The following is a 21,471-nucleotide window of genomic DNA, read 5'->3' on the forward strand; positions in this document are numbered from 1 at the left end:
CGTTTCGCTATTGCTTCATCATGTTCACTCTGACATTACGCATGTCACCCAAAGGTGATAAGGGTGATTACCTGGTCACATGACCTCACCCACATTCAACCACTCCACCCATTTAAGTGCTAGACAACACCCAATCCTGGTTTAGGTATGTATATTATCACATCCTACCATTTAAATTACTATACAATTCTCATGCATTTTACCAGATAAATATACTGACATCCCTGCATCTGAGGAGTGATATGCATTGTATGAACTCTATGTGGATATGAATATAGATACAGGGATGTGAGTATATTTATCTGGTAAAATGCATGGGGGGGGGATTAACAAATGTATGGAGCATAGTAACATTGGAATAGAAAAGGTGATGTAAACATGAGTTAGGGGGTACTCATGGCACAACGAAAAGGGTTAGGGGGTACACGAATCCAAAAAGTTTGGGAAACACTGTTATAGGCTACAGCAATAGCCTACAGTCTGATGTGCGAACTCTGGGGGAGCACCGTGACCGACTGCCAGTCTAGTTTAAAGGTCTGTTAAAAGGTGGGCTTACACTGTGCGACTTTTGCCCCGATTTTGCCTAGATTTGGCACTCGCACGACTCTTTGGGTGTCGGGCCGATTTCTTGCTCAATCACAGGTCAATCGTGAGTCTCGCATCGTGCAGTTTACATGGGGTAACGACAAGCGATTTCGCCTCACGATTGTGCAATCGCAGGGTCGCAAGAAAAATCAAAACTGTTTGAAATCCTGGTCGTGGCTCGTGCGTAAATCGCACAGTTTAAGCAGTGCAACGACCCGATTTGACTCTTCATATGCAAATTAATAGGGCCGTACGATTCGCTGTTGTGCGCGACCTCATCTCCACCTCAGGTGCGCATGTTCCCTCCTCTGCAGACCGGGGAAACATGCCTGTCGCTTCGCACAGTGGAAGCATTTGACTCGCATCCGACTGTCGGCTTGTATAGTGTGAGGGCGTGAGTCATGAGTTATGAACTTTTAAATCGCAAAATTTCCTCATGCAGTGTGAGCAGGAGCTTAATACCCACGACTGAAAATATCGCACAGTGTATGCCCGGCTTAAAGAAACATAGTTTTCTCCACAGAGGAGTGACGTCAGCAAGACACAGTGTTGCCAGATGTACGATAATTATCGTATTTGTACCATCCTTTTGTCCTCCATACAATAAAAAAACGTGATGTACGATAATTTCAGAGTTGTCATTCAGTTCATGTTGATACGTTGAAACACAAATTTGGGTCTTGTACGATAATTTCCTCCCCAAAAAGTCCCCAAAAACTAGCCTGGTAAACCAGCGCCACCCGCTGGACGCCAACGTTTTTCAGCTAGCGAGTGGGTCTGGCCTCGAATCTGAGAACATTTTGAACGCTGTGCCCTGAGTCAAACAAAACCAATCACAACGCAGCGATGCCGGCATGGTTTGAAAAAACAACAGGTTGTTCTCATCAACAATCTTCGGAGATATCGTTCATCGGGGCCAGACTAAATAACTCCCAAAACAGCTATTTGTTTTGAATCAAAGCGGGCGGGGTTTTGAGGGAGTGACGACGAACCTCGCACCACCGTCGGGAAAGCACATCAACGGCAAAGATCACCGATTGGTCAAAGTGCCGGCACGGTTTGAAAAAACAACAGGTTGTTCTCATCAACAATCTTAGGAGGTATCGTTCATCGGGGCCAGACTAAATAACTCCGGTCTCACATTTAGGCTGGTTTATCAGGCTACCCAAAAACGATAATTTTGAGGTTTTGGTACGGTAAGTCAGCATTTTCCATCTGGCAACACTGGCAAGGCAAAAGGCTATAGCCACGGCCCGAGGACAGCAGGTTGGATAGCGAAGGGATGGGGTCAGTTTTGCCAGATTGGGCTGCATAGGATGGCCGTGTGCGGGTAAAAATGGCATTTATCAAAAAAACCCGCCCACTTTTTGCCATAGAAATCAATAGAATTGGGCGGGATTTTGTGCTTCTAGGCGGGTTTTGAACATTTTTTGGGCTGGAAATCATCAGCCTCATCTGGCAACCCTGGATGGGGTCGTCTAGACGAAGTCCCGACATATGGGCACCCTACGCCTCTGCCTCTGAGGCTGCTGGCCCTCGTCCGCGTCTGTTGTGCTATCAGAGCCATGTTATTTGGACAAGATGGTCCACTGATGAGTGCATGTGGTTGAACACTGGTGCAGGTGACAGGGGCTTCTTGTTCTCTGAGGCTGCAGAATTCTCGTTCTCTGAGGCTGCAGGCCCTCGTCCGCGTCTGTTGTGCAGCCGGTCGTACTCTGCGGCGATCTCCAAAACGGTGAGGTTCCGCGTCTCCGGAACGTTGAAGCGCACAAAGAGGCCCGTGGAGAAACAGCACGTCAAGAAGATGATGAAACACAGGTAGTCGAGGTGTTCCTGTGAAGACATATTGCACTTAATTGTTTGGACTGGCAGATAGACATTTATTTCAGCACCATCCAAATTTGGGGGGGGGGTTTACAATAAGCAATTTGGCAATGCATAATGCGGGGCAGGACAATTCATTCAACAATTGATGGCAAATGCCTTAATCGTAGGGATGCAATCGATGGCTGTAATCGATCAATGCGTTAATCGATTAAAAAACATTAATTGCAATTAATCGACAATTGAACCTTCAAGAGACCCAGGTGAAATGGGCATGTGAAGAGTGTGTGTGAAGAGGGGTGAATAGTGGCAATATTTAAAGCACCTTTGGGTTAAAGAATTGAAATTAATGCTGTCAATCGATTAAAATATTTAATCACGATTAATAGCATAAATGCCATAGTTAACTCAGGATTAATCACATTTTAATTGCATAATTATGTCTAATTTAAAATCATTGTAATACTTCTATCGATGTAGGCCTAAAAAAAATGGCTAGGTTTGTGCAAATATTTTAATTTTTAATTGAAAACAATGAGTGTTAGACACTGATCTGCCCTAATGGCATGTGATGGGCTATTAAAAAAATATGGGCGAGAAAAATGATAACAAAAATATAGAGGCCTATGCACAAAAGACACACACACACACACACACACACACACACACACACACACACACACACACACACACACACACACACACACACACACACACACACACACACACACACACACACAGGATATTTTGTTTCCAGTGACAGGAGGGGAGAAAATGTGCCACATACAGCAGGGCTGTAGTGGGAGCAGTGTAGGCCAGTGTTTCCCAAACTTTTTGGTTTCGTGTACCCCCCTAACCCTTTTCGTTGTGCCATGAGTACCCCCTAACTCATGTTTACATCACCTTTTCTTTTCCAATGTTACTATGCTCCATACATTTGTTTAAAAAAAAATTTTTTTCCAAGTACCCCCTGCAGTGTGCTCGCGTACCCCTTGTGGTACAGGTACCCCTGGTTGGGAAACACTGATCTAGGCTATGCAGGCTACTACTACATTCATTAATATTCTTAGTGAGAAAAGTAAGCCAATAAGCCTGGGGATGAGACTTTTCAAACAAAGCTAGAACGTTAGCGTACTTATGACAGCTGTCATTCATAATGAGAAGTTACAAGTGTAGTGGACGTAGCAGAAGAAACAACACCTCTTTTTGTCAACAAGAAAGCTGCACATGATGCTCTGTTGATCATGTGCAACAGCCAATAATAGCCCTTCAAGTTGCTCAAAACTTTGTTTGTAGTCTTAAAATGGATGTAGGATTCAAAAGGAACTGGTTGGGTACTGTTTAAAAGTAGACCTATGCAATGTTTATAACATAGTTTGTTTTAGGAATAGCACTAGTTAGATGCCAGTAGTTTAAAGCCATCAACAGTGTTAGCAGCTAGCTACAGCTATTGTTCAGCCAATTCAAAGTCCTTCGGAAACAGCACCCTATTTGCAACAAATGTTAGTCCATAACTATCAAAAACGAGGCATAGAGAGCTTTGTAAATCATTTGTTTACAGGCTGATACCGTCTGTGTTGCCTAACTCATTTACAACAATGCATCGAACCGAGAGAAGTCACACCCTTCTACTTCCGATCCGTGGGGCTGGAGCTCTCAAAATTATGAATGAGAGTTAATGGAGCGAGTCAAGCTAAATCCTCATCCCGTTTGGCATGTGCTCCGGATTTCACATAACCTGACTGCGCGAACTTAGCTGCGCACAACTCAACCTCTGATTGCTTGGAAACCGCTGTCGGTCAAAAAATTAGCTCACGTGGTTGGCTGCCATTGTCTGGCCCCTCCTCATGACATCATATTGATAAACACTGAGAACCCATGTATACATATGCCTTTTTAGGGCAGCATAGTGGAAGTGATGAGCAAGTGTATTCTGACCACAATGAGCGGGAAGGTCATGGAAACGAGAAACTGAAAAGTCCAGTTGATGGCGGTGTTGATGGTGAATGCAGCTGCCTTGAAGGACTGGTTAAAGAGCTCGCCAGCCAGGGGGACGGTGATACCAGCTGTGGATGAACAGAGAAAGGCTTTGAATTTCTTTTCTTTTTTTAGTCTTTATGACAGTACAGTCAAGTAAAGTGTGCTTTGTTGTCAAAAATCTATGTAATAGGGTTAGCACAGAAGTTTGAATTTGCGTTGGACCAGTCTCCAATGTGCAGTTTAACTAAAAGCATTTAAATAAGACATTGATAATAATCTCTCTCTCTCACACACACGCATAAGTGAAGATGGTGACAGGAAGCGAGGGGGGTAGGGGGTTGGGAAGGGTTGTGAAACAAATCTGGGCCAGCCGCATGGTAGACGAGTGCCCCACCGTTAGGCCACGGCAGGGCAGAAAATTAGAATTTCAAAACAGTTTCAAAGAGTTTTTACTTGCAACATTTCGGTCTAATGACCTTCTTCAAGCAATTCAAGTTTGAAGAAAGTCATTAGACTGAAACGTCGCAAGTAAAAACTCTAACTCCGCAAATGTGAACAGCGTGCGAGGAGTTATTTGGTCTCTACGTTGGCGACAAGCACCTGGCAAAAGGAGGTGTGCAAGAATTCTTAAAAATAAAACGCCTGTCTTTCAAACGCTGGATTGTGGTATGTAGTGACAAACAAAACTTGAAAAAAAAAACCTTAGTACATGAAACCAGAGGGAGAGAGAGAGAGAGAGAGAGAGAGAGAAAATGCATTTAGAAAGTACTACTATGCGCAATGCCTTCAGTTCACCAGGGAGGTTGGTCTGACCTCGAGCGTAACGAATAACGTTTCCAAAATGACAAGGTCTAAAGTCCACCTCCTTAACCACTAGGCCACGGCTGCCAGGCTAGTTCTGGTTAGGCTCCTCAAAGCCCTTCTGAATGATTTAGCACCAGCAATAACTTGATCACTACCAAAATCACATTGGCACCATCCTTGTAATAGCGGATTGGTCTGGGGTCCGTTTCTCGATTCTTGTCATTGCTAACCCTCTTAAGACCGTCTTAAGACTTAAGACGTAACACCATTCCCTTGGATTTAGTGGTGAGCGTCGCTGTCGAGAGTCTCGCTTACGAAGGACTTTGCTATCGACGATAGCAAAGACGCCTTTGAGAAACGGACCGCTGGTCTGTGTGTGTGTGTGTATGTGTATAGTTTGTCACCTGGTCCACAGTTGAAGAAGACGATGAAGATGAAGATCAAACTGCAGTAAGACATCCACCACAGGATGGTCTACAGAGAGAGAGCCAGAGGGGGGGGGGGCACACACAAACACACACACACACTGTAATCAATCGGTTTATACAATAAAATACAAAAAAATCAAGGGTTTATACAATATAAGGAGTTAAAGGCATTTTTGAGACATAGACGGCAAATAGCCTTATTTTGTCAATTTGGGTGTGCTGAAAGATATCGGCATATGACAGCTTTGATATCTGTCCGACTTTGCATCAACACTCAAAGCTGAAACTCCATGACACTGTATGTCTGTGTGTGAAGTTTATAGTGTGTTTAGGTATAGTATAGTGTGAGTAGAACCAGGGGACCATTCCATCAACGGCGGTAACCCCAAATCCGAGCTCAAGTCGGTAAACTACGCTATTTTTAGACAGAGATCCGTTCCATCAGCCTTGCTACCCTGAAACTCAGCTGAGTTGCAACGGTAATTTATGCTCCAAGTCAAACCTGGTAGCTCCCAGGTTTAAGAGATCTGATTAGGAGACCTTTGGAGTCTTGAGGTAGAGAATAAATGGAGTCCCCTTAGCGCTGTAGATGGCGGTAGCACACATCTTGTGCAAACACCATGAAAAGAGAAGAAGAAGGAGGGACAACGAACCTTACGGTAGGGACACATAGGAGGCGAAGCAAGGCGAAGCAAGGCGAAGCGAAGAGAGGCGAAATTCAACCGTCATCAGGTCGTCGCGGCGAATCAAATGGAATGGAACAGTTATGTTGTTGATTTGATTGGGCCGTGGCAGGCGAATTCGCTCCTCATTTGCATAACATTAAACTTTCTTTAATAATTTCGCTTCGCTTCGCTCCTGTTCGCTTGCTGTCGCTTGCCATCGCTTGCCATCGCTTGCCTTCGCCTCTCTCATAGGAATGAATGGCAAAGTTCGCAAATTCGCGTGTATGTGTCCCTACCGTCAGGAGACCAAATTTTGAGCACACGCTTTTGCATTGAGTGGGCGTGTTTCGATTCCTCTTATTATATATCCAACCTCTTTGGAAAAACAGTGTGGCTAACTACATCTACTCACTTTTCATCGAAATGCTTGCGTCTTGATGTTCTCATAACAAGAATCATGATCTCAAATAGCTACCTCTCTGGGAAACGTGTAGACTATCTGTGACAGATCGTTTGGACATTTTCTTATAATCAGAGATGTTCTAGAACTATAAAGAAAGATATTTGATACAACCACGCCAGCCCCGCAGACCAAAGCTGCACCTGTTTTAAATTGCGCTTTCAAAGAGAAGTATGAAGGGCGGGACTTAGAGTGAGCTCGTTCACGTTATTGGCAGTACCGACAGCAACAAATGCTGTGATTGGTCAAATTAATTGTCAGTTGTGGAATCTCTCCTGAACTGTATGAAGTTTTCTGCGGTAGAGTGCTACACAATGATACAGTAAGTTGCCGCTACACTTTTCTCTTTGCCCCCCCCAACCCCAACCCCCCTAAAATGTTCTAATACATTTTATGCATTGCCTGCCACTATTTTGCCCGTAGCCTGTTCAATGTAGTTTCTACTGGCAGGTAAGGTGGCTGCCAATCCTTAAGTATTATTCGTTTCCCTCCTTGGCAAATCATAGACGGGCGAGATGATCTATCTCGTGACCAATTTTGAGCAATATGATTGGTCAAGCATTCGGTTTTTTCAAAACTCCAGAATTTTAGGGGTGTGTGTGTGTGTGTGTTTGTACCTGCAGGTAGAGGGTAACTGTGAGTAGTGTCAGAGTAGTGCCCATCCCAAAGAATCCCCCCATCAGGAGCACCTTCTTGCCTGTGCGCTCAATAACAATTGCCTACTCAACACACACACATGCACACACAAACCATGCACGCACACACACACAAATGCACATACACACACACGTGGGTCAAAGACGTCCAAAATTAAATTGTCCTTCAGTATAACGGATACCTTCTGCTGACTGTTACTGTAAAAAACATGACTCTTTTTTTATTCATCTATTTTTTTCCAGTGAATTCATGAAAGCCTCGGCTGTCATCCATTCACTTGAAACAATTTAAAAATCACGGGTTTTTTACAGTTACAGTCAGCAGAAGATATCCGTTACACTGAAGGACAATTTCATTTTGGACGTCTTTGACCCACACACACACGCACGAAAGAAGCACACATACATGTTAAGGATATTATTGTATATTGAAGTAAGACCATATGATGGAAAGGTAGCGATAAGAGCAGGAGGAGGAGCAGTAGCGATAAAAGGAGGAGGAGAAGAGGAGTGGAGAAAATGACTTTCAAGAGGTGAAAAGAGAAAGATTCGCACACAGGACAGAGGTGAAAGGAGAGAAAGATAAAGGGGTAGAAGGAGNGGAAACAAAAGGATAGAGCAGTGGTTCTCAACTGGAACAATCTTGGGACCCACCACTTTCCACTCTCATTCGGTCGCATCCCAATTTTTTTAGCGTTCAAGTCAATTCAATGCAATTCTCAAAATGTAACCAAGACTCGAATGACTGGTTGCACGCTATCTATCTCGCATAAACATTCAGATTGTATCTATGACAACAGATGACACAGAGTTCACTAGCCTATCAAAATAAAAGTTGTAAATTGTTGCAGGAAAAGTTGGATTTTTTTTTTTTTTAGAATTAAGTTTTTTTTACACCAAGGCTCTGCGACCCACCCATGACCCCTCCGCGACCCACTTTTGGGTCGCGACCCACCAGTTGAGAAACACTGGGATAGGGGGATACAAAAAGAGGAAGTGATAGTGAAAGGGCAAAAACTCACAGAGATGACGCTAGTGGCGACCTCACAAAGGCCAGTGCCCAGGGCAGCGTAACTCAGCTGATGTGGAGGGATACCTGCCTTCGCTAACACATCAAACAAGTAGAGGAACACCTGGACACACACACACACACACACACACACACCAACAAATCACAAGACTGTACAAACATACTGTACACAGGGCTGCCGCTAGTCATAAGCAGAGCGCTTAGGGCCTCAATCACTTTGCCCCCGAAATATGGGCTCCTCCTAAATTGAGATTGACCAAAAAAAAAGTATTATTATTATGATTTCATTATGAGGGGGACCTCCTAACCTGGGGTCTGTATCTCGAAAGCGTCTTTGCTAACGACGGTAGAGTGACTCAACTCTCTCTCGACAGCAACGTTCACCACTAAATTCAAGGGAATGGTGAGACGGTCTTAAGGCGGTTAGCAACGACAAGAACCGAGAAACGGACCCCAGTTACGCTTAGGGCCTCCAAAATCTTATCAGCGTCCCTGCTCACACAAGACACACACGGCTATATTCATGAATATTCATGAACCCAGTTGTGTAGTTCATTCTGCCACATACTACTGAATGTTGGGTATTTCTGTATGGCCTTGTTTACACTAGTCACTTGAAGTGATCCATATACTCATGAACGGCGTGACATTTTCCGTGTGCATTGCGCCCATTTGTGGGGGGAAACAGCCCATGCAAGTCAATTAGTGATGTTGGGGCTTAATAAATTAAAAATAGGGACCTGTAGACTAGCGTTGTTCACACGCAACATGCCGAAAACGTGTTGCGTAGCCGGCTGTTCAAATAATATAGCCAAACAGCCGTGGCTAAAGCATGGACTGTATTCATTTAGGCAAGCCGATGTAGCATGTAAGTTGATGAGACATTTGGTTTGATTTCCCCCTTAAAGGGGCGTAGCACACATTTACGAGCGAAGTAACCGGATGGCCGTTACACGCACCCTTCTCCACACACACACAGGTGTGCATCACCCTACATTATACTTTTGTGGCGCTTTTATCTAAAGCGACTTAAGTGCATTTTTCCAAATCATAACGAATTCTTAGAATTTGATGGTGGTGGTAAGTCTTTGTGGAAAAGCTTAATATTTGTAAATGCGCAACAAGAATTGTGGATATATTGCATATTTAAGCCGTGTGGCTGCATTTCGCCAAACTACACGCAAGGGCATTCTGGTTGCATCACACAACCATTTGAAATACTGTCGTACTCGGACGCTTCATGGGTCGAATTCAATGCCAGTTGCTCTACTTGCACGTTAGTTAAAGGGGAAATCCGGTGTAAAATGTTAAAACATGATACTGTTTTGTTAAAACGTTAAAACATGATACTGAGGGCTAGGTCTGGGCATATAACTGAACTCCATTCGTACCTTGCTTTGAGAAATCCAGCGTTAGTTAACCAATGCTAACATTGGGCTTTTGCTGTTCTTCACCAGGGCATGAAGTAGCCAACGTTATAAATCTCTACTTTCCTCCGATTTACGACGCTTAAAGTTGGCCAAAACTTCCTTCTGTAGAGTCGCGGGGTTGTTGACATGTAAAACGAGGCATAGAGTATCAATGCCATTAGGTAAACAATGCCATTCTTACAGGCTGCGCAACAGCTACTGGTGCCCTGGTGAAGCACAGAAAAAGCCCAATGCTAGCGCCGGCTAAGTAGCGCTGGATTTTGGAATGCGAGGTATCGTTTCGAAACGTGTCGGGTGTGGGGATGTGTGTGTGTTGTGTGTGTAGGTAGTTTATGTCTTATACAGGGTTGCCCAATGAGGCTGATGATTTCCAGCCCAAAAAATGCTGAAATCCTGCCAAATTATTTTGATTTCTATGGCATGGGTTTTTCTGCTAAATGCCTTTTTTACCCACAAAAGGCCATCCTAAGCAGCCCAATTGGGCGGGAAACAGCCCAATCTGGCAACACCGGTCTTTTATATGTCTCATCTGGTCTTATACTGTATCTCTTTGGGCATATGTAGTTAGTTTAACTGTACATTGGCGACTGGTCAAACGCAACTTCAAACTTCTGTGCTAACCCTTTTACATAGATTTTAGACAATAAAGTAAACTTGACTTGAGTTGAGTTACGGCACACTTACGGCGTTGATGCCACACAATTCCAGTGTAATCGTGAGCCAGATGATGGTGGCGAGTTGCCAGCGTAGGGAGCGCTTCCTGAAGAGGTCCCCGATGCCCTTCATCTGCACACCACTGATCACAGCCGCCTCATCGCGCATGTCAGCCAGGTCCCCACTGTGGTCCACCTTAGGCCCCCACAGACGCTTCATCGCTGGGGGAAGAGTCAATGAGGTGCCGTTTCCACGTAGCTGGATATTTTTATATGTGGATATTTTTTTCTCCTGCTTGTATTGGTTTTGCATTGGTTTTGGCCTTCCGTTTCCACGTAGCAGATATTTAAAAATCCAGGTGCAGGAGAAAAGAAAATCCTGTTAAGGGGGCTGAAACGCATTTGTTACAATGGAGGATTTGTTTTTATCCACATGTTGCGTTTACACCTCAACAGGAGAAAAAAATACCCTGCTAAAAAAATATCCTGCTACGTGGAAACAGCACCTGAATCATACTGTAAATTAATGAATTGGCCCTGCCGTGGCCAACCGGTGGGTAGGGCACTCGCCTGCCATGCGGCTGACCCCGGTTTGATTCCGGGCCCGGGTCCTTTGCCAACCCCTCCCCATCTCTCTCCCAATTCGCTTCATGTCCATCTCTCACACTGTCCTATCAGAAAAGTCGAAAAAGACCCCCCAAAAAAAACAAAATTACTAGAGATGCACCGGATCCTGCCGGATACCGGATCTACTGCTGAAGATCCTGCCGGATCCGGAAGCGGATACCGGATCCTATGAAAGGGTCGAAACACATAGCCAGCTCGCACACGTGGGCCCTTTTTATTACGTTGGCGCAAACTATTTTTAAAATTCATTGGCTTACTGCCACACTGCCTTCAACGTCCGATTCCAAAGGTCTTTCACTCCATGCAGTGATTGGGGTTGTGACAGACTGACTGAAAAGCCTAGGCTACGGAAAAAGTAGAGATGCCCCAGATCCTGATTTTTAGGTTACTGCCGGATACCGGATCCACGGCTTAAGATCCTGCCGGATCCGGATTGTCTGAAAACCCCTATTATCCTGCCGGATCCGGAACATCTCTATTAATTCATACCTGCAAACTTGTCACCTTTCGGCTAAATTCGCCGTTTTGATCTCAAAATAGGTCACTTAAATGAATCGTGTAGATCCGAAGAGCTTTTTTTTGGGAGTGGGGGGGGGTAGACAGACGGAGACAGACTACAGACAGATAGACTGGATACGGTACTCATAGAATCTGCTAGTTCTAGTTCTACAGACATTACGGTTGGTCTTTTGTTGGTCTGCCTCTGCCCTCTCGTTCCCATTGGCCGGCAACGTGTGTCGGGGGAAACATTGACCAATCAGAGCGCTAATTCAGAGGCTAGTTCTACTAGCGGCAAAACCAAAGAGGCAAAACTTCGAGGCACCGCATCAGTCGGAGTGAACAGCTGATGAAACGGTGGCTGCGAAACACACGTAGGCTACCCCCCTGTCATTATCTTTACCTTCGGTACTATCGCTTTCCTTTTACAAATGACCGCTGTCCAAATCACTGTTTCAAAAGTAAACGGGATTTGAGCAGGGTTTGGGAATTGTGAATGGTTTCATTAGCTACGTCCACTTGTGAAAATAAATAGCCCAACGGCAGCAGGTCTGCGGTCCTAATACGGATGCTTAGCTTTATTTGATTTGACGACAATATCTTGATGCTTGTTTTGATACTTGACCAAAACGGTATTGGATACTTCAGAGTGAGAAAATGTGCTAGAATGACGGTAGGCAGGTCCCGACTGCGCTATACATTGGCAGATAAGCAGATAACTAGCCTACCGGTAAAGTTGGTTCCCTTATGTCTGATCATTTAACCGGCAATAGTGAGAGCCCTCTACACACTCGATGAAACCTTCATAAACGTCAGAGGAATGCATAGCAATGGCTATTTGTCGTGCCCCCGCCCCTCAATAGCTATTATATGAATATTTTTGCAACGTGTGCAATCATGATTTTAATGTTAGCCACCAAGGACATATTAATCTAAGTAGCCTACTAAATGACATCTGTTATCTTATTCTACAATCTAATGCTTCTTCATAGTACAACATAATTGTATAGGGGAAATGCTGACATTTGACCAACATTCATTCATTCATTCATAAATTCACTAAAATGCCTTGGTACTATTTTAAATGGCTTATTTGTATTATACATTTCCCTATTATTTACCCTCTTTAGCCAAAAGCAGAAAATGCTTTAATTTCATAGTCAAATGCAGTGGGGCTCAAAGTTAAGACAACCCCAAGTGACCATGTGCTCCCTCATTTTGGCTTACCAGTAAATAGGACAACTTAAATTTTGACAGGTGGTAAGTGCAGAGGCGCTCCTTGTCATTAGGCTAGATAGGCAGCCACTTGGGGGCCCCAAACTAGATGGTGAACAGCTAAGACTATACAGTAGTTGTTGAATTTTCGCTTGGCGTCCCAGGTCAACCTAGAATTGCCTCTGGGTGATTGTATGTTTGGCTTGTAAGACATATAAGTTATTGGCTGGTGATTAATAGATTAATTTAGAAGTTTGATTTCTAATAGTGTAGGCCTAGTAAACAAAATATTGTTTTTTTGGGGGGGGATCGCGGCGATGCCGCGATTAGTTTGTCACCTTTTTCAACCCTCCTGAGTTTGCAGGTATGATTAATTACAGAACAGTGTGGTACATCTGCATGATTCTTGGAGATACTGTATTATTTTGTAGCCTCGCGAGCCATCCTACGTACTTCCGCCAAAGGATTGGCTCCACTACGGTAGTCTGGCCGTGCTTCTCTGTGGAATGCCTGGAGCAGTAGGATTTTGATGGCAAAGAACAACTTTTCAACCAGTAGAGAACGATGGCCGGCCCGCGGTGCCCTTGTCGAAAAGAAAAAAATCGGCCCTCGTCCAAACCTAAATGCCTACCCCTGGTGTACAGCAACAAGGTGGGGCCCTCGCTCAATGTGGGGCCCAAATCCTGGACCCCCACATGTTTTGACCCCATTTGCTGTGGTAGTTTTGTTGTTACTGGTAAAAGTGTAAAAATTAGGGATGGGCAAACATTAAAAAAAATAATCGTATTAACTCAATGACTTTCTGTGATTAATCATGATTAATCGCATAGCGCATGAAACCCAAAAATGAATTAATAAGTCTGACAGGCGGACAGCAGATGCGCCCATCTATGCCAGTGGTTCTCATTCTTTTTAGCTGAACTTTGCCACCTTGTGGACGCAAGAGGGAATCACAATTCAGAAACCCGTCACGGACGGACAGACCCACGGACACCAAAGCCTCTTATAGAGCTGTATGGGACGCATCTAAAAAGCTACTTCAAAAGCACCGTTTTATTTGAAAGTTACAGATTAGTACCGGGGGTGCATAGGATAAACTAGGCTCTAGTCCAGGGCTATTCAATTAAAAGTCACAGAGGGCCAGTTTTTCAAATTACCTCCAGTGAAGGGGCCAAACGTAGGATCTGTATAACTGCAAGCAGCACAGTGTATGAGGTTAGGGTGCGAAACAAGCAGATAGCTTTCCAGACAGAACAGATATTCGCTTTTCTGTAGGCCTACCTTAGTAGCCTTAGGATGGTGTATTCATGTCACTGTTTTAGATAAGATTTCACTCCCATGAATGTATAGTAGAGATATCCCTAACCTGAAGTGTTAGTGATCACAAATTATGCACGGCCACAGATAACACACACATTTTTTTTTATTTTGTTCTGACCTTATGGGGGGCCAGAACCTTGCAATCCAAGGGCCACATCTGGTCCTAGGGCCACCATTTGAATAGCCCTGCTCTAGTCAGTTACCCTGTTCGCAGGCCTGTGGGTCCCCCTTGCTGATGAGCAGGAATCGGGGCGACTCCGGCAGGAAGGGCAGCGTCACCATCTGCAGCACTGCCACCGCCCCGCTGAACCCCAACAGCCACGGCCAACGCTCCTCCGTCCCCAGCACCTCACTATACACACACACACACACACACACACACACACACACGGGATGGGCGGTGGGGTCAGAGAGCAGGTGTATTTATATGCGGACACTGAACCCCAACAGCCAAGGCCAACGCTCCTCTGTCCCGAACGTCTCACTACTATACACACACACACACACACACAGTATGTCTGCATGAATGGCCTCTGTCCCGAGCGTCTCACTATACGCACGCATGCACGCGCACACACAGGGAGAGAGAGGGAAAAGAGCAGGTTGAACTGATAAGAAATAGAGGAAATGCGCAGAGAAGAGAGGTGATTTGAGAGAGCAGAGAGGGGGAGAGAGGAAGTAGACTGTGTAGAGGAGAAAGGTAGAGCATTGGAGAGGAGAGGAGAGGTGAAGAGAGCAGAGGAGAGTTTGAGTGAGGAGAGAAGAGGAGAATATGAGAGGTGTAGTGAGGAGAAGAGAGGTGGAGAGTGCAGAGAAGAGGTGGAGGGAGGAAAGAAGAGTAGAGATGAATTGAAGAGGTGAAAGAGGAGAGGAGAGAAGAGTAGAAGGGGTGAAAGAGGAGGGGAGGTGAAGTGAGGAGAGCTGGAGTGGAGTGAGGAAATGAGAGGAGCGCTGGGGTGAAGAGAGAAGAGGTGGAGTGAGGAGAGAAGAGTAAAGGTGGAAGAGGGGTGGTGGTAGAGGAAGAGAGGTGGAGTGAGGAGAGGAGAGGAGACGAAGACAGACCTGTGGCCTAGGATCTGGCCTAACAAAATGCCAAAGGAGATGTGAGGAGAGAAGTTTATAGGTGGGAGAGCTGGGGTGAGAGGATCGCTGGAGATGAGGAGGAGAGGGGAGAGGAAGGAGTGAGGAGGAGAGGAGAGAGAGAGAGAGGAGGAGAGAAAAAAGGGAGTGAGGAGGAGAGGAGAGAGGGAGCAAGGAGGAGAGGATCACTTGAGTGAGGAGGTGAGGAGAGCTGGAGTGAGGTGAGAAGTGAGGAGGAGATGAGAGGTGGCATGAGGAGGAGATATGGAGTGAGGAGAGGAGGTGGAAGAGCAGAGGAGAGATGGAGTGAGGAGAGAAGAGGAGACGTGGAGGAGAGGAGAGATGGAGTGAGGAGAGAAGAGGAGATGAGAGGTGACGTGAGGAGGAGAGGAGAGCTGGAGTGAGGTGAGAAGTGAGGTGAGAAGAGTATAGGCGGAAAAGCAGAGGAGAGCTGAAGTGAGGGGAGAAGAGGAGAGGAGAGTTGGAGCGAGGGGAGGAGAGAAGAGGAGAGCTGGAGTGAGGGGAGAAGAGGAGAGGAGAGTTGGAGCGAGGGGAGGAGAGAAGAGGAGAGCTGGAGTGAGGGGAGGAGAGAAAGACAAGCCTGAGGCCCAGGAGGTGGAAGAGCAGAGGAGAGAGGGAGTGAGGAGAGGAGAGGAGGTGGAAGAGCAGAGGAGAGAGGGAGTGAGGGGAGGAGAGAAAGACAAGCCTGAGGCCCAGGAGGTGGAAGAGCAGAGGAGAGAGGGAGTGAGGAGAGGAGGTGGAGTGAGGAGAGGAGGTGGAAGAGCAGAGGAGAGAGGGAGTGAGGAGGAGAGGAGAGCTGGAGTGAGGGGAGAAGAGGAGAGATGGAGTGAGAGAAGAGGAGAGATGGGGTGAGGAGAGGAGGTGGAAGAGCAGAGGAGAGAGGGAGGAGAGGAGAGGAGGTGGAAGAGCAGATGAGAGCTGGAGTGAGAAGGAGAGATGGAGTGAGGAGAGGAGGTGGAAGAGCAGAGGAGAGAGGGAGGAGAGGAGGTGGAAGAGCACATGAGAGCTGGAGTGAGGAAGGGAGAGGAGAGATGGAGTGAGGAGAGGAGGTGGAAGAGCAGAGGAGAGAGGGAGAGAGGAGAGCTGGAGTGAGGAGAAGAGAGGAGCGGAAAACAGACCTGAGGCCCAGGATTTGGCCCATCAAAATGCCAACGGAGATGAAGGTTGTCGAAAAGAAGCCCATCATGGCCTGCAGCTTCTTGGGGGAGCACTCAGGCAGATATATGCAGTGCACCGTCAGGCCAATGCCTGTTGGAATAGAATACACACAGTACATACAGGGTGCATCTTAATATGGGACCTTGCCTCCTCCACTTGCCTCCTCCACTTGCTTCTCGTCATGATGACATCACTGACAACAGCATTATATTTCAATATCTTGCAAAAGCTCAATTGTAGAGTCTTTTTCTCATTTGCAATTGGGATGGTGAATGAAAAACAGTCCCTCAAAAGTTGTTGTTGCTAGGCTGACAGCTGGGAAACTTTATCGTTTTCTCCACGGAGGAGGGGCCAGGAGGCGGGACGAGGAGACAAGCACAAATGGAGGAGGCAAGGTCACATATTGGGATGCACTCACAGACATACAAAGGACAAGTGAGGTGAGAAGAGTATAGGTGAAAAAGCAGATATATGCAGTGAACCATCAGGCCAATGCCTGTTGGAATAAAATACACACAGACATAAGGACAAGTGAGGTGAGAAGAGTATAGGGCCGTCCACACACGTCGCTGCTAGTTACTCGCTCAGCGAATGAACTCAACAGAATGTCAATGTGTTCCAGCGAGACTAGCAGGCGAGTACTGTACAAGCGATGCGATGTGGGCGGATCACGAGTTGAAAATATTTTATCTTCGAGCGAGGCGAGTAAGCGAGTAACCAATTGAAAGGCAGAGTTCAGTACTTGTCGCCTGTTCATTGGCAGTTAAAGCCGCGGGAACTTTTAGCAAGCGTTCCATGAAAGAGAGGTGAGTAGGCGAGCAAGCGAGAAGCTAGCAAATAGCAGCGATGTGTGTGTACGGCCCTTATACTCATGAACGGCGTGACGTTTTCCATGTGCGTTACGCCCATTTTTGGGGGAAAACAGGCAATGCAAGTCAATTGGTGATGTTGGGGTTTAATAAACGTAAGATATGGACCTCTAGACTAGCGTTGTTCACGCGCAACATGCCGAAAACGTGTTGCGTTGCCGGCTGTTCAAATAATATAGCCAAACAGCCGTGGCTGAAGCATGGAATGTGTTCATTTAGGCTAACCGATGTAGCATGTAAGTCAATGAGACATTCGGTTTGTTTTCACCCATAAAGGGGCGTAACGCAAATTTAAGAGCAAAGTACCCGGATGGCCGTTCATGCGTATAGGTGGAAAAGCAGAGGAGAAGCTGGGGTGAAGGGAGGAGAGGAGAGGTGGAGTGAGGAGAGGAGAGAAAGGAGAGGTGAAGTGAGGGGGAGCACTCAGACAGATATATGCAGTGAACCATCAGGCCAATGCCTGTTGGAATAAAATACACACAGATATACAGTGTACTGTCTCCTTATGAACCAGTTCTTGGACGCCATTAGGTTGTCTTAATATTATTAGGATGGTTTATTCCATCAAACAAAAGTAATGTTTCCAGGTTGTCACGAAATAAAGATTCCTTTTGAATCAAAACATAAACAAAACCATCACTTGTGAAATTAAAATCTTGTGTGCCTGCTGGCATCTCTAACTTCCACGTTCGTGGAACGTACATGGCGCTATTCAGACATGCCACTATTCAGACATTGATGTCTATTGTCTGAATACCGACACGTTTCTGAATACTGCCATTTCTGTGGTTTGTGCTATGTTGCTCAGGTTTTTTCAGTTTAGGGAGAGTGCATGCAGTTACCCTAACCCCAACCCTGATCCTATGGTATATCTTGTCTCCGAATAACGGTATATCTGAATAGCGTTTGCCCCTAAAAACATAGTTTTTAATTTTTATTTACAGCAAATTTGGTGAAAAGGTAAAAAAGGTGTTAAAAAGGTTGAAATTTTAAGTTGATGCTGTATATTAGCCATGTGGTTTCCTATTAGAAATTATGTTGGAAATAAAACATTGCTCTCAGTCGTTTTATACATGATGAAGTGTAGAATGGCAAGTAGAGAGGGGAAAATATACAGTATGTATGAAGAGTTCAGATGCAAAACCCCCTAAGTGCCTTTTCAGAAAATGATCTTAATTAATTTTTATTTAATACAAAGCTATCAAAATTGCATATTTTTTTAAAATTTAATTTATATAATATAACTTTTTATGTGTAATATCAAGTACATGAATGTAAACCTAACCAACAACGGGGTTCTCTAAAAATATAGAAGTGCAGGTCTTCAGAAATGGAGTTAGGGGGTTTTGCATCTGAACTCTTCGTATATTAAATATCGCGTTTAATATCACAGTGTGCAGTCATGTTATCGTATCGCATATGTTCCTAATATAATATCGTGCAGAACACTGACCTGCGTTAACACCGTAGATTAACCTGGCGGCCATTATCATCTCAAAGGACACGGCTGTTTTGCTGAGCACCATCAGGACGGCCCCTGCTATGGCCAGCAGGTTATTCCACAGCAGGCATGTCTTCCTGATAGGGATGCAAACGATTAATCGATTAATCGACTTTAATCGATCAATGTGTTAATCGATTAAAAAACATTAATCGCAATTAATCGACAATTCAACAGACAAGAGACCCAGGTGAAATGGGCATGTGAAGAGTGTGTGTGAAGAGGGGTGTGAATAGTGGGAATATTTAAATCACATTTGGATTAAAGAGTTGAAATAGAATTAATTTAAATGTGGTATTTTATCTCAATTCATAATAAAACATTTGTTGACTTCATAATTTTTTTTTTTGAGAAACATTGAGATTTTGGGGGGGAAACGCTGCTTATCAATTAATCGTAAGTTTATCGAGAAGGCTATCAACTAATGATTAATGAATTAATCGATAATTTGCATCCCTACTTCCTGATCAGGAGCCATAAGGACACAGGCAGCAAAAGTCAATACGCAACGCAGCACAACACAGCACAGCACAGCACAGCACAGCACAATAGACTGTATTTACATATTTCTATTCAAAGTCCTCATTATCTGAGTTCAGAAGCTGCATACTGGATTTGGAGTGTATTCTGTAGTTCACTTTGGAGACATTGCAACATTGATAAGGACCCTTATTACAAATACAAATTTAGCTGTGGTACAGTCCACGGGGCGGCCGTGGCCTAGTGGTTAAGGAGATGGGCTTTGGATCAGAGGGTTGCAGATTCGATTCCAACCCTTCCACTACCTCTCTAACTCCATGGCTGAGGTGCCCTTGGGCAAGGCATCTAACCTCACACTGCTCCAGGGCGCTACCGCCATCTACAGCACTAAGGGGACTCCATTTATTCTCTACCTCAAGACTCCGAAGGTCTCCTAATCGAAGGTCTCCTAAAGGGGCGTTCACCCGACGTAAAGTGGATACCGGAAAAGAACCCGCCTGCTTTATCTCACTCTCATATATGATTCTCTCGTAATACTGTACCTGCCGTACTTGTCCGCCAGTCGTCCAGCACTGAGCGCGCCTATCAGTCCGCCGATGCTGAAGGCCGACACCACAAACGACCAGATGATTGACAGTTGCCATGGCGGCAGGTTGAGGCCGTACCTCTCGGTGCAAGTCACGTTCACCAACTCCTTAATGTACTAAGCAAAACACAGGTGAAGTGATGCAAACACAATTGTAAGAGAAATGTTACACATGATTCCGTGCTTATTGTAAATGTATTGTGCTTATTGTAAATGTATACAGTAATTGAATTTGCCTGTGTAACTGAGGTGTTCCTGCACAGTTTGCTACTAGCAGAGAGAGTAGAGAGAGAGAGGTTCCATTGGCCCATTGTTTCCGAGTTCTATTATTGCAAGGGGGAGGGGGGGGATCCCCCTTTAGGCAGACCCAAGGACTGTTCTATTCAATGCTAGGAGTATTATAACACACCCTTTAGGCAGACCGGAACCTGGCCATGTTAGGTGCCCATAGCAACCTATTACATTGGCATATCTCTAGCCTATATACTTAAAGAATCTCTGCTACTAGTATGAGGCGTCGGTAGGGAGGTTTACAAACGTTCCAAGCCACACATTGAATTCACCTGTGTAACTGAGGTGTTTTTAATTCCTTAGACAAGAGTCTTATTTTACTAGGTATTTATCAAGCTAGTTACTTCTCATCATGTATTTTATACTCCTTTTTATCATATATTTAATAATCTATTCTTATTTAGTACCCCTGTCACTTTATGTGACACCATGTCTCTTTGATAGGATGCACTAAGTCACTTTTGGTGTTATCCATATGTTCATTGTGGGTTGCTTGAATGTTATGTGTGTCCTATGTCCTGAATGTTTTGTATGAGCGAAGCTCACTTTACTGCAAATCAAATCTACCCTTGGGTACCAATAAAGTAATCTAATCTAATCTAATCCTGCGCAGTTTGCTACTAGTATGAGGCGTCGGTAGGGAGGTTTACAAACGTTCCTCCAAGCCACACATTGAGTTTACCTGTGTAACTGAGGTGTTCCTGTGCAGTTCGCTGCTCAGGGCTTGAACCCGCCACCCCCTAGTCCAGTGGTTTCCAACCTTTTTCTTCAGGGACCCATGTTTTTACTATTGTAAGCTTTGGTGACCCAACCACGCGAGCGCCTGTGAGCGCCCGCACGAGACAGAGTCACAAGATGCCCTCTGTTTCCTGTGAAAACTAATTTTAGTTATTTTATTACTCAATTTGTCGATGGTGAAATTTAGAACAAATGTTTAATGTAGCACTTACAATTTGTTGCTTCTATGCATTTATTAGTTAAATGCTTTGTCTTTTATTCAACATGGGCTATATATATTTAAAATGAAACCCCTTAAAATCAAGAGGGCTCCGCGACCCCCTGTGGATCTTTGGCGACCCATAAGGTGGGTCCCGACCCATAGGTTGACACTCCACTTCTGGTATGGTAGGCACAGTATAATACCACTGATCTAAAGGACTAGTCAGACAGTTCAGTCAGAGAGAGTAGAGAGAGAGAGGTTCCATTGGCCCATTGTTTCCTGGTTCTATTATTGGGGGGGAAATCCCCCTTTAGGCAGACCTAGGCAGACCTGAGGGCTGTTCTATTCAATGCTAGGGCTTATGGGGTTT

The 21,471-nt window shown here is 45.0% G+C and overlaps 1 protein-coding gene across 1 annotated transcript; it reads right to left on the reverse strand.

Moving 5' to 3' along the window:
* Positions 1-2,142: 2,142 nt before the first annotated feature.
* On the reverse strand, positions 2,143-20,592 carry LOC134467073 (solute carrier family 2, facilitated glucose transporter member 11-like). Its single transcript, XM_063220995.1, has 11 exons — positions 20,569-20,592; positions 19,827-19,987; positions 18,757-18,881; positions 16,395-16,524; positions 14,379-14,527; positions 10,547-10,737; positions 8,425-8,535; positions 7,364-7,465; positions 5,598-5,667; positions 4,348-4,475; positions 2,143-2,418 (listed from the first exon to the last, which is right to left on the reverse strand). Exons 1-11 carry the CDS (start codon positions 20,590-20,592, stop codon positions 2,143-2,145), a joined length of 1,467 nt encoding a protein of 488 aa, XP_063077065.1.
* Between the last annotated feature and the right edge of the window lie 879 nt (positions 20,593-21,471).

The sequence above is a fragment of the Engraulis encrasicolus genome, chromosome 17, assembly GCF_034702125.1.
Source record: "Engraulis encrasicolus isolate BLACKSEA-1 chromosome 17, IST_EnEncr_1.0, whole genome shotgun sequence".
In the NCBI taxonomy this organism is placed as follows: Eukaryota; Metazoa; Chordata; class Actinopteri; order Clupeiformes; family Engraulidae; genus Engraulis; species Engraulis encrasicolus.